This window comes from Puma concolor, chromosome A3 (assembly GCF_028749965.1).
Source record: "Puma concolor isolate L17-30 chromosome A3, mPumCon1.1.hap2, whole genome shotgun sequence".
Classification (NCBI taxonomy): domain Eukaryota; kingdom Metazoa; phylum Chordata; class Mammalia; order Carnivora; family Felidae; genus Puma; species Puma concolor.
The window spans coordinates 118,620,240-118,634,505 of NC_141669.1; the positions used below are offsets into that span (position 1 = coordinate 118,620,240).

A 14,266-nucleotide genomic window follows, 5' to 3' on the forward strand; every position below is an offset into this window, starting at 1 on the left:
CTTTCAGGGCCAGTCAACAGATAAATTAGGTAGATGGAGAGATGCTGGTTCATTTTATTGATCTGCAAATTGGCAATAGAGCTACAGGCAAAAGCAACTAGGAAGAATAATATCATTTAATTAAGGACTAACGACTCAAGTTGAATTTTGCATCTCCAAGCATAAAGCCAAAAGAAATCTCCATTTTGTATTAATGATACTTAGTTAATTTGTCTTTTTCTTTTAGAAAAAGATTTTGTTGATCAGTCTCCCCTCCAAACTCTCCTCCCCCACCTTCTCTGCAGTGAGGTGACACCACTCCATTTAACACCTGTGACTGGGGTTTCCAATGGAGTTCTTAATCAGAAAGTGACAGCTCAACCCAGTAACATACAACCATAACACAGGCACCTGGCAGGCAATTTTTGAACACTACAGCAAATCGTTTTAAATAAACCTGATCCAATGACCAAAAGAACATGAAGGAGTTATGATTAGCTATGAAGAGAGATCCACTTCTACAAGGCCACCAGCACAGGGAGGGAAGCACTGCAGAAATCCTGTACATAGCCCCCCTTGGTGCTTGTACAGTCCTTACCTGACAGTCAAAGTCCTGGAAGTTTCGTGTACCAGTCTGTCAACAGAAGGCAGAAAACACAGTCAGTTTCCCCATGTGGCTTCCCCAAATGTGCAGCAAATTCAGTTCACAGTGCAAGCAGTGCACGTGCAGCCTTTTGGTCACCATAAAACTAAAATGATTCTCATCAAAAGGCTTCAGAGACAGGGTGGGCTCCTAACATGTAAAAGGTAAGATTACACTTTGGCAGGCTTCCTGTAAAGATAAAGGAAAGGAGCCTGGCTGCCCAGTAATGTAATTTCCTGCTTCCCTCCCTAAAGAGAGCAGTGAGAACCTGTGGGAAGAGGATAAAACAAGGATCAAAGTCTTAGGGCACAGTCACAACCCACACAGAAAGTATCTGGGAAAAAGGGGTTGGAGGCCAACCCTGAGAGGAGCAAAGGAGGGCAGGAGCCAGGGTGACCAGAACCAGGAATTAAAGAAAGAATCAAGAAGAGAACAAAGATATAGATGGATCAGAAATGGAAGACTTGTAATTTAACAAGGGAAAAAGGCAGTATCACTGAAGGAGGGAAAGACAGACAAAACAGGATTCCTAATACACTGGCCTATCTGTTGCATCTCATAAAATTGCTGATAGGAAAAAGGACAAGTCACTGAGTCATTTCAAAAGTAGAACATAGTCAAAAGATTCAAGGAGAATTCACCAGACTTCTAAAATGAGATTATATCATAGTAATGTTTGTTTGGGAAAAAAAAAAATCAATGGCAATGACTCAGAGGCATTTTTATAGCATTTCAGATGCCAGAGTTGCAAAAATATGACCTAAGAGTATACAAAAAGGATAATGAGTGATATATCTGAGAGGGGAAAAAACCATTCTGACCTGATCTTTCATAAAGTAAACACCCCCACCCCCTGGGGGAAAACGTCTCATTATTTAGAAACTGTGTTAGAGTAACATATCTGTTCTGTCTACAATTGACTTCCAAGAGATGTGGAGCCACTACTAAACACGTTCCCAAAAGCTGCCCCTCCAGACAGGATCTAGATTTCTGATCCCAAGGGAGTATGAAGAAGTCCGATACCCCTTTTCAAGATCCTCTTAGAAACAGTTCTGTATCCTCTACCCACACTGCTGGCAGAACAAAACAGACAGGTTAGAAACACAGCCCACTGTGTAAAAACAAACAAACCAACCAACCATACACACACACATAAAACCTCTAAGATATAGACTGTCCTCTCTAAAAGAGTTAACTAGCAGAACCTACTGAGATAATCTAGAGTGACACTATCTATTAGGGTAGCCATTAGCCACATGTGGCAATTAAAATTAATTAAAATAAAAAATCCAGTTTCTCTGTCACATTACTCAGATTTCAAGTGCTTGATACACACATGTGGCTAGTAGCTACTCTATTATTGGGCAGTGCAGATACAGAGCATTTCCATTATTGCAGAATTTCCATTTTTCCATTTCCATTACTGAGAACTTCTGGATAGCACTGATCTAGAAGCAGAAAGCTTCTGAAAGAACAAGGCTAGGGAGGAGCACACCCTTGTTTCTCTAAAATCGGCAGTGAAGTCACAACAGATTACCAATCACAGAGACAGAAGATGGGACCAAGAATAGGAAAGAGTGGTAGAGACAGCTAGTCTGAAATATTGCTCCTGGCATGAAACCACATTCACAAAATAAAGTCTGATGCAGTCACAGCACGGAAGGACACCTAAGACACCACGCAAATGGGACTGGGTAGCACATCTCTGAGGAATGCTGTCGTTGGCAACAAGGATCATAATGTTCCACGGCTCCCACTAGCCCCACAAAATGCCTGAGAAGTCCTTCAGAGAAGTCACTGCATTTAATTTCTAATTAGATTGTGAAAAGCAAAAGGAAGGGCCCTCTCATGCACTACTAGGGTAGATGGTTTAAGTAGGATATGGTGACTAAGCAAAAATAAAGGATACAGTCTTTACAATTTGACCTCAACTACATTAATATGCACCAAAAAAAGACTAGCAGAAAAATACCAAAATGTTAACGACAGCAGCTATTTCTCAATAGAGAGATGATGGATGATTATAATTTTCTTTGTACTTTCCTACAATAAGGAAGTAACTCCCTTTTTGTAATTAGAAAAGTAGAAAACAAGGATTTGGTATGATACAAAAAATATGTTTGTAACTTGTTATTTTGTAATATAAGATTTAAAGATTCATTTAATCTTTTGGGGCGCCTGGGTGGCGCAGTCGGTTAAGCGTCCGACTTCAGCCAGGTCACGATCTTGCGGTCCGTGAGTTCGAGCCCCGCGTCAGGCTCTGGGCTGATGGCTCGGAGCCTGGAGCCTGTTTCCGATTCTGTGTCTCCCTCTCTCTCTGCCCCTCCCCCGTTCATGCTCTGTCTCTCTCTGTCCCAAAAATAAATAAACGTTGAAAAAAAAAAATTTTTTTAAAATAAAAAAAAAATAAAGATTCATTTAATCTTTTGAGGAATAATGTATAATGATATACAAACAGACCATATTAGACTTCAATCTTTTGGCTTCCCAGAGGTTCCTTTAGAGACTTAGATTAAAGAAAATCACTCTAGACTGAACTAAAATCTTGGTCATAGAAGAGAGACACAAATTCGGATGAGCTCTTTGGGAAGCAGCTGTCACTGTATGCATGAGTTTTCCTTCCTCACAACCACATGATCAGAGTCATGAGGCATTTTTTGAGTTCCTAAAGACTGAGATGAGCACAAAACCTCTGAAATACCAAAAGGAGAAAGAGGCAATTCTCTCCAGAAACCAAAGCCACCCTTTTTCATTAACTATCTAGCAAAAAACAACTACGTGTTCCTTATCCAACATTCACAGCTAGACTCCCAGAAAAAAGGTACTGTAACTCGACAAAGACTATCTAACAGTTGTTGACTTTAATTCCAGTATAATTAATGTGGTGTTATATTAGTTTCAGGTGTACAAGGTAGTGACTCAACAATTCTATACATTCCTCAGTATAACACTTGTTATTGTTGTTGTTTTAAAGAGGCACCAGGTGGTCTTGGAGAGTGGCTACAGGCTTCCTGAGTGATCATCCTAGAGAAAGGATATGATTAAGTCTGTTTGATAGTATTTGGCATCCAGAGTTTCTGAATGGAGATCATTAGCTGGTCCCCTCTCAACTGTGGTAAACTGAAGCCATAGTCTCTGAATTCATTAAAAATTCAATACTACTCACTGGGTGCATCCTAGAAGAAAGAATTCCCTAGGGACTTACCTATCTCTGATATTAGAGGTACATGGTTATACTCTAACAAAATTCCCAGAAATTTCAAGTTCTGGGTGTTTTCTTTTTTCTTTCTGTCCATTTTGAAGATACCATTAATTCCATGTTCAGAGAGATTCTTGCACTAAGCAGACTTAATTAGCAGAAAAGGAGTCAAGAAAAAATTAAAATAATAGAATAATTGGAGGAAGACAGTAAAAAAGAGTGGGCCAAGAAAAAAAATAATTACTGAAAGTTGCAGTCAAGGTAGACGCCAGCCAAAGGGAGTATTTCCTGGTGTAGCCTCAAGACTACATGTAGAAGGTGAATGAAGATAAATGAAGCAGCTCAAGAAGGTAGATTAAAAAGTCATTCTCTCAAATATTATAAGCCTGGAGAATAAGCAAGAAGCAACTAAGAATAGATCAATGAATGAAGAGAAATATGAATAGAAGGACGATGGGGGGAATTTAAAAAACAATTGCTAGGGAGAAAAGAAATGTAGTTTCCCGACATGAGATCTAGTCAAGAGGCATATATAGTTTCAAAAGACAGAAAACAACAGATATAAAGAAAGACAAGATGCATAAGACCTTAGAACCAACTACCAACAGGAAGAGATTTGGGGCAAATATACCTGTTCTGTGAATCTGAAGTATGGTAGGGTACCTCTATTCCCAGTCCTGGTACTCAGTAAACACAGTAAACATCATTTTTAAAGGTTATAAGCATCTCAAAACAGAGATATTCAATTTGAGTAAGAAATGAACACCAAAGTTACATGCACTTTAGGAACTAAAGTGGGGAGAAGGAGTTGTTACAATAATAAAAGTTTTAGAAACAAGCTGATTTGAAAAAAAAAACTGTCAAAGAATAAAATATGGCATTTCTAGTAACAAAAGACAATCCCTACCAACAGAAAGTGGAAAGATGGGTAACTGTATAAGCAGAAGGGTTAGATAAACCTAGAAAATACTTTTTCTTTGTTAATAAAGATTAATTTAATCAATTAACACGGATTAATAAATCAATGTTTTTACAATCATCAATAAACCTTTATTTTAAAAAGTTTTTTTAAGTTTATTTACTTTGAGAGAGAGTGGGGTAGGGGCAGAGAGAGAGGGGAGAGAGAATCCCAAGCAGGCTCTGCACTGTCAGTGCAGTGGGGCTTGAACCCATGAACTGTGAGATCATGACCTGAACCAAAACCAAGAGTTGGACACTTAACCAACTGAGCCACCCAGGCGCCCCAATAAACCATTTTTAAATAGAAATCTGATCAAGCTGAAAATCCAAAGTGAAAATTATATACATATATATATATGCACAAGTGTGTTTGTGTGGGTATATGTGTATATATATTTAAAGCACTTATATTATGGACTTCAAAAAATACAAAGAAACTGAGACTTCACAAAGAAATTTATAAAGAGGTTAGATACTTGGATAAAACGGTCTACAATCAGATAATCGTCTGTACACTGCTGAAAAAGTACAATTTCAAGTCTAAAATAAACTCTTCTATAACATACTATCAGGTTAATGTCATGTGTCACTGACCGCCTGCACTAAAAACTCCTTAGGTAGCTTGTGGCTATGGCTTCTTCCACTATCTCCTGCTGATCTTGTAGCCAGTTGACAGTGGTCTGTTACAGTGGTACCATTACTTGCTTGGGAACTCATTTCCTGCTCCAGTCCCATCTAGGCCATTTATGAAATATGTGACAATCACTTCTTAGCACATTAATAGACACCCACCCTCCAGTGCATAGTAGAGGTAGCACTTCACAAATAGTCTTTAATGAAAAGGTCAACAACTCTGTTTTTAACTCTAAAAAAAAAAAAAAAAAAAAAAAAAGAAAGAAAGAAACCTTGGCACTAACCCTTTGCCTGTCTCTGCTGTCCTGAAAGTTACAAACAAGCTCATTCATGGGTTTTCTCTCCTCTGCTTACATTTCCAGTCATGAGTAGAGACGGAAAACTTAAACTGCGATACGGTCTATCTCACTTTCTATTTTAACAACCAAAAAAGGTAAATAACTTGTTTCTATTCTCTCCACTACTTATTCAACCTACTTGATGTTTCCTCAATTCTGCAGAAGCCAGTTGTGGCTTTCTGCTTATCTTCTCAAGACTGCCCCTTGGCTTTCACTCGGTTCAGTATTTTTTGTACCATTTTTGTACATTTTTGTATCATTTTGTACCAAATCCTTTTTTTCTGGTGTTCCAATTACAAAAAGGAAAGTACACGCTCACTGTAGAGAAGTATAAAGAAAATTATAACCATCCATCATCTCTCTATTGAGAAATAGCTGCTATCATTAATGTTTTGCTCTTCTTTTATTAGTCTTTTCTGGCGCATACTTTAATATAGTTGAGGTTAGAGAAAATGAAGCACAAATCAGTCAGCTCTCCTGCTTGTTATAAGGTTGAGGAGGTTGGAATGACCAGCTTCAAGAGGCAGCAGGTGGTGGGCAGAGCCCTAGACCCCCTGATCCAAGTTGAAGTCAACAGATGTGGGTTCACCACCCTTCTAGACACTACCTTTAGACAAGTACTATAACCTCTCTGAGCCTATCTGTAAAATGGAGTTAAAAATACCTTTAACTACTTATTTCATAGGAGGCTGGGAGATTTAAAGAAGATAATATCTGTGAAAATGCACTACAAATAGTTAAATGCTATTTAAGAAAAAAAATCGGTTCACATTTCTATACAATGTCTGCCCCCCAAAACAAAGATAAGCACTGGCAATTGCTTCTTTTCATTACTGGAGCCAAAACAGGCATGGCAAAATTACCCACTTCTTCACAATTCTGAGCCACAGACAAAATTACAAGCATACTAAAATTAAATGGGAAAAGTACCAACAAATGACAAGAGACAAGTTAACATAAGCCTTGCTTAAAGCTATTCTGAGAATGCTTCCTTATAGTCATCTCAGGACAAATCTCTCCATAACAGGTTGGGTCTAGACTTCCTCTAGCTCCCTGAAGCTTGGAAGGGTACAGCAATGTTTTCTAGCTAAGAGTATATCTATGAAAATGGGCAAAAAGACGAGATGAAATGATACACATCTCTAGGCTTTTCCTTAAAGAGACATGGCAAGCCACAGAGGTGATGAGATCACATAGTGGAAAGGACTCAGGGTTTAGAATATGACAGACCTGGGTTTCAGTCCTGACTCTGCCACATACTGACCGGGCAAGCCAGTTTTTCATCTTCTAAGTGAGGAAAAATACTATCTACTTCAAAGGGATACTCTGATGATTAAAAGAAAGTACGTAAAGCACCTGGCACATAAAAGGTGCATAATCAATAATAGCAGGATAGGCCAAAAAATTTGCCCCCCCCCCCAAAAACCTTCCAGACATCTACTCCTATCAAAACTTGAAGGCCTATCCCCTATGGCAGTGGTTCTCACCTGGGGAGACTGTGACCCCATGGAATATTGGACAATGTCTGGAGACATTTTGGTTGTCACAACTGAGTGGTACTGGAATCTAGTGGATAGAGAATCTAGTGGTATTGCTATAGTGGAATGCTGTTGAATGTCCTACAATATGCACAACAGTCCCCACAACAGTTATCCATCCCAAAACATTAACAGTGCCAAGACTGAGAAATCCTACCTGACAGCAAGCATTCTATGGCATTCAATCTGAGTAAGCTATTTCACCTTTCTCATCCTTAGTTTTCTCATCAGCAGTATGGGAACAAACTGATCTGTGTTCCCTATACCACTGGGCAACTGGGGGATCAAATGAAATACCTGATGAAGGGTGTTACCATCGTACCTTTCAGAATGTATGCAAAAGCACACACATGCTGGGCAAAGACAGAAGCACTGATGTACTGGGCCAGGGGGACTAAGAGGGTGAACTCTTTGGGAATGCCTCACACCAATCTTCTTCTACAAAGCTGGGCTGGAGCAGGGGAGCTTTCAAGAATAGTGAGGAGATAGGAACACTTCTCAGGGAGAGAGAGAGCATGGGAAGTGGGTAGGAACAGCACATCAAAGAGAAGCTAACAGATGTTAGGGAGTGAGACACTGACTGAGTGGTGTCTTAGACTGCCTGGGCAGCCTGACACAGCTCTGGAGGCTGAAAGTCCGAGACCAAGATTCCAGCAGGGTTTGGTTTCTGGTGAGAGCTGTCTTCCTGGCTTTCAGATGGCTACCACCTCCCTATGTCCTCACATGGGGGGTGGTGTGTAAGAGAGAGAGTTCTCGCTCTTCCTCTTATAAGGCCACCAGTCCTACAGGATTAAAGCTCTACCTTTATGACCTCACGTTACCTTAATCACCTCCTAAGGGCCCTATGTCCCATATGGTGACATGTGGGGTTAGGGTTTCAACATGCAAGTTTGGGGTGAGGGGATGAGCACAATTCCATCCATACCACTTGGGCACACTTTAGACACAGCCAAGGCATCACTGAAGCCTCAAGAGAGGAGGACCCAGGTGTTAATTTATTGTTTTTCCATGGTCATATACATTGAATCTTTCCTCTTCCAGCTGCCTTTTCTATGAGATATGCAACAAACTGCTCTTTCATGCAGGCACCTGCTCAGGCATCCTGTGCCCTTCTAGGGTCCAGGAAGGATCCTCCTCCTATTTGTACCTCAGTCCTCAAATATCTGAGACCCATCAGGGTACGGGTTTCCAACAATGACTAACCAGAATCACTTTAGGTTCTCAATTTCAGGATTTTTTTTAAAAAGCTCAACCACACCCCAGACCAATTCAGTCAGAATCTGGAGAATCTCTACCAAAAATCATCGGTGATATTTAAATCTCCCCAAGTAATTCCAATAAGCAGCCAAAGCTGAAGACCACTGGTCATAGAAAAGTGTGTGGTATGTGTGTGTGTATGTCCTGTCTCCCTCCCCTTACATTCCAATTTAGCTAGTCTACAGTGGAAGCCAGCATTCCTTTTTTTTTTTTTTTAATTTTTTTTTCAACGTTTATTTATTTTGGGGACAGAGAGAGACAGAGCATGAACGGGGGAGGGGCAGAGAGAGAGGGAGACACAGAATCGGAAACAGGCTCCAGGCTCCGAGCCATCAGCCCAGAGCCTGACGCGGGGCTCGAACTCACGGACCGCGAGATCGTGACCTGGCTGAAGTCGGACGCTTAACCGACTGCGCCACCCAGGCGCCCCGCATTCCCTATTTCTAAACAATTCCCCAGTTGATTCTGATGATCAGCCAGGTTTAGGATCGATTACTACCTTCCTGAAGTTAAATTGTCTACTCCCACCTGCCTTGTAACTATTCATTTCTGTGGCTATACATAAGCTCTACAGATGCAGATTTTATTTCCTTCCTCCTTGTGGCACATTATTTTGGGGACAGCCAGAAGACAGTAAAGGCGGTCAAGATTTTCTGAAAAGATGAGGGAAAGCAGCAGGAGAAACCAAATAGGGGCTAAAAAAGGTGTGCAGCCTGACGAAGGAGAGGGCAAAATCTCTAGTAAAAGATAAAGATGGGGCGGGAGTAGGGTAGAGAGATGAGGTCATAGGAATGAAAATGGAACTGACAGGATTCAATAGCAAATTAATAAACACATGGTAAGTCAACAGCCCTAGAAGTTATAGGTGGGCCTTTGGCCAAAAAAGATAAGGGCAACAGCATCTTCTGTTGTAGCACCCCCATCCCAACCTCATCCATCTTTACTCGTACTTTTTTTTTTTAATGTTGACTTTAAATAGAGATTGAGAGATAGAGAGAGAGAATATATGAATGGGCAAGGAGGGGCAGAAAGAGAGGGGTACAGAGGATCTGAAGGGGGCCCTGCGCTGATAACAGAGAGCCCAATGCAGGGCTTGAACTCATGAACTGTGAGATCATGACCTGGGCCGAAGCCAGACTCTTAACCAACTAAGCCACCCAGGTGCCCCCTTTACTCTTACCTTTTATCAATACTTTCCTCAGGGAAGAATGCCATGGGCTCATTCACACCTAGCTATAAGAGTATGTATGTATGTATGTGTGTACATATGTATGTATGTATGTATTTTTAAATGTTTATTTACTTTTGAAAGGTGGAGGGAGGGGCAGGGAGAGAGAGGAAGACAGAATCCAAAGCAGGTTCCAGGCTCTGAGCCGTGAGCTATCAGCACAGAGCTCAATGTGGGGCTCAAACTCACGAACCATGAGATCATGACCTGAGCCAAAGTCAGACACTTAACAGACTGAGCCACCCAGGCACTCCTACAAGAGTATTTTAATAGGGGTAATGACAATAAACCAAAAGCAGAGGCTAGAAAAGGGAATTTCAGGAACACTTACTGAATGGGGACGGACAGGAGGCAGGATAATCCTTTCTTAGCTTTTTGGTAACTCCTACCATCACACCAGTCTTTATTCTCTGAATTCTGGTGACTAAACTACGCTGTTCACTGTTCTCTAACACTAACAGAAAAATGAGGTGTATTACTGACATCCATACATCCCCGATGAAAATCTCAAAGTTGACAGAAAGGTCACATAGCAGACTTGACAAACATTAGGGAAAGTCTTACAGCCTATGTACATCACCAGCCATAGATATTCACTTTTCCTTATAGAAACTGAAAGTCAAGACACTTGGATTCTAAGTCAAACCTCACTCTCATAATTTCTGCCTAACTTTGTCATATTTTTTTTCCCTTAATGTCTCTATCAGTAAAACAAGACAGTCTCAAGGATAACTTGACTGAATTTGGCCCACGGAAACAAAAGTAGGAAGAAAGAAAAAAGAAGGAAAGATATCAAAAAGATGGTTAAGAAATTTATTTTTTAAAGTATTTCCTCCATCGAAAGTGAAGATGAATGTTTTGAGTTAGTTGCTATTAAGAAAATATAGAGAATTAACTAATCACAGAAAGGACATATATATTTTAGTGAAAACAGCATGGTCTTTACCTTATCATTTAGAAGTGGTTTGATCTCTGTGAGTTGAACATCCTGAAGTTCATCCATCAGGACAGATGAGAGTAGAGGATTCTCAAGAATAAATCAGTAACTCTGAAACAGAAAGAAGTAAAGAGGCTTAATCTAGAAGCTGGAAACATAATAGTCACACTATGTTGATTCACTGCAATACTAGAGATTAGTGTCATGCACTGCTCAGGGTGCTGAAGACACAGAAGACTAAACAGTTATGGAAGACAGACTTTAAAGTGGCCTCCATGATCTGTCTCCTGGTATTCATACCCTTGCATAACCCCCTCCCACCACTGCGTGTGGATGGGACCCATGGCCTGCTTTTAACCAAAATGGCAAATGATGGAATGTACAAAAGTACCTGTACATGATGACATTACATAATATTTTAACATCTGTCTTGCTAAAAGACACACTTTCCTTGGCTAGCTTTGAAGAAGCAAGTTGGCATGTGTGAGAGGGCCACATGGCAAAGAACTGAGGACAGCCTCCAGCCAAAAGACCAAGAAACTAAGACACTCAGTCCAACAACCTGCACAAACTGATTGCTGTCAACAACCACATGGGACTGGAAGTGGATAGTTCCCCAATCAAACCTCAGACGAGAACCTAGCCCTGACCAACACCTTCACTGCAGACTTGTAGAGGACCCAGTCAACTCTTGCCAGATTCCCAACCCCCAGATATTGTCAGACAATAAATGTGTTGTATGCTGTTTTAAGCCAGTAAGTTTGTGGTAATATATATATTTTAAAGTATTATTTTTTAAGATGTTTATTTTTGAGACAGAGCGAGCGAGCATGCAGGGGAGGGGTAGAGAGAGGGGGACAGAGGATCCAAAGTGGGCTGTGTGCTGACAGTAGACAGCCTGATGTGGGCTCAAACTCATGAACTGTGAGATCATGACCTGAGTCAAAGTTGGACGCTTAACCAATTGAGCCACCCAGGTGGCCCTATGGTAATTTTTTTTTTTTTTTTTTTTTGCAGCAACAGATACTAGTCTTTGCTTTTCTGGAGTGTACAGTTTAGTTACTGAAGATGTGTAACTAAGAGAACAACAAGCTCAAAGCTATGCTTCAGGAAGCAACAGTATGGAGAAAGGATTAAAAGGGGAACAAAACCGGAAGGCTAATGCTATAGCCCAGGATGAGGCCTTGACTTAGGAATGGGAATGTAGGGGGAGATGAACCAAGGCAGCTCATTAGCCTTTACTTGGTGAATCATAGCAGTAGATGGAGAGTAGGAAAGCCAGCTTCCAAGATGGCCTCTAAACAACTCAATGATCCTTGACTCCTGATATCTGCACTCATGTAATCTCCAAATAAATCAGGGATGGTCTGTGTAAGTAATAAAATATGGCAGAGGCAACAATACATGACATCTGAAGTTATATCATACAAGGCATAGTTTCTGCTTCAAGACATTATAGTCTTCACTCATTAGTTCTGGAGGAAGCCAGATATAGTATAGTGAGGACATTCAAACAGCCTCTGGGGAGGCCCATGTAGAAAGGAACCAACTTGCCAGTACCAATCTGCCAGCCATGTGAGTAAGCTACCTTGCAGATGGATGTTCCAGGCCCAGTCAAGACTTCAGATGACTGCAGCCCCAGAGATATATGACTGCAACCACATTGGAGACCCTGAACCTGAGCCATCCTACCAAGCCACCACCTGCATTCCTGACTCACAGAAACTATGAGCAATAATAATCCTGTTTGAGACTGATTTGTTTCATAGCAATAGATAACCAACAGAGAAGGAGAAGACAGGGAAACAGAGTTCTAGGAGAAGAGAGTAGATGGAGGTGGGGAGGCAGAGTAATGAGACATAAATTCTTACTCCATAACACTGGACAGGAAGTCATGGGGAGAGGCTGCAAATACTGGATATTGTAGACAAGTTATTCCACCCAGACTTTATTATTTTATTTTTTATAATGTTTATTTATTTTTGAGAGAAAGAGACAGAGTGTGAGCAGGGAAGAGGCAGAGAGAGAGGAAGACATGGAATCTGAAGCAGGCTCCAGGCTCTGAGCTGTCAGCACAGAGCCCAATGTGGGGCTCGAATCCATGAGCTGTGAGATGGTGACCTGAACCGAAGTTGGACGCTTAACCAACTGACCCACCCAGGTGCCCCTCCACCCAGACTTTAAAGCCCCAGGCTTCATCTCCTCTGCCTTGGCCTTGAACTTATCAGTCAGGAAAAATACTAATTCAATGAGTTGGGGATGTAGCTATTCAACAACCACTTATTGAATACCCACTGTGCACAGCATTATGGAAGATACAAAGAAGGTCCTTGCTTTCCAGTTTACTAAAGGGTAGAGACGACAGCTATCTATAAACTAACTACAAAATAATAAGTAAAAAGAAGGGCCGTAATAGTTCAAGGAACAATTGCTTCTGATTGGTGAGAATCAAAAAAGTCTTCACAAGGTAGTAGCCTATTAATCCATTTTTCTGTTTTTCTCTCCAGATATAAGATTGCATGGCTTTGACTTACTTGGCTAAGGAGAGAGTATGGGTTCTAGACTATCTTTTAGCTATTACTGACCAAATACACCAAAGTAAATCCTGCTTTTTTTTATTATTTAATTTATATTCAAGTCAGTTATCATACAGTGCAATAATGATTTCAGGAGTAGATTCCCTAATGCCCCTCACCCATTGAGTCCATCCCCCATCCCACAACCCCTCCAGCAACCCTCTGTTCGTTCTCCACATACAGGAGTCTCCTATGTTTTGTCCCCCTCCCTTTTTTTATATTATTTTTGCTTCCCTTCCCTTATGTTCATCTGTTTTGTATCTTAAAGTCCTCATATGAGTGAAGTTATATGATATTTGTCTTTCTTTAATTTTGTTTAGCATAACACCCTCTAGTTCCATCCACATAGCTGCAAATGGCAAGATTTCATTCTTTTTGATTGCTGAGTAATACTCCACTGTATATATATATATACATCTGTACCCATTCATCCTTCAATGGACATTCGGGCTCTTTCCATACTTTGGCTATCGTTGATAGTGCTGCTATAAACATTGGGGTACATGTGCCCCTTCAAAACAGCATAACTATATCCTTTGGATAAATAACTAGTAGTGCAACTGTTGGGTTGTAGGGTAGTTCTATTTTTAATTTTTTGAGGAATAGCCAGACTGTTTTCCAGAATGGCTGCACCAGTTTGCATTCCCACCAGCAGTGCAAAAGAGATCCTCTTTCTCCATATCCTTGCCAACATCTGTTGTTGCCTGAGTTGTTAATGTTAGCCATTCTGACAGGTGTGAGGTGGTATCTTACTGTGGTTTTGATTTGTATTTCCCTGATGATGAGTGATATTGAGCATTTTTTCATGTGTCGGTTGGCCATCTAGAGGTCTTCTTTGGAGAAGTGTCTATTCATGTCTTTTGTCCATTTCTTCACTGGATTATTTGTTTTTTGGGTGTTGAGTTTGATAAGTTCTTTATAGATTTTGGGAACTAACCCTTTATCTGAGATGTTGTTTGCAAATATCTTCTCCCATTC

General features: G+C 40.6%; 1 protein-coding gene across 4 annotated transcripts in view; it reads right to left on the reverse strand.

The window, feature by feature from the left end:
* Positions 1 to 14,266, reverse strand: part of NDRG3 (NDRG family member 3) — a 68,302-nt gene that overhangs the window by 39,179 nt on the left and 14,857 nt on the right. For 2 of the 4 annotated variants that reach the window (XM_025932778.2, XM_086702135.1), the window contains exons 2-3: positions 10,722 to 10,823; positions 578 to 613 (exon numbers count right to left, since the gene is read on the reverse strand). In XM_025932778.2, coding sequence (XP_025788563.1) covers positions 578 to 613; positions 10,722 to 10,778 — 93 coding nt within the window. In that variant the 5' untranslated portion in view covers positions 10,779 to 10,823. The remainder of the gene's footprint in view (positions 1 to 577; positions 614 to 10,721; positions 10,824 to 14,266) is intronic. The other 2 variants (XM_086702136.1, XM_086702138.1) reach the window with 1 other exon arrangement.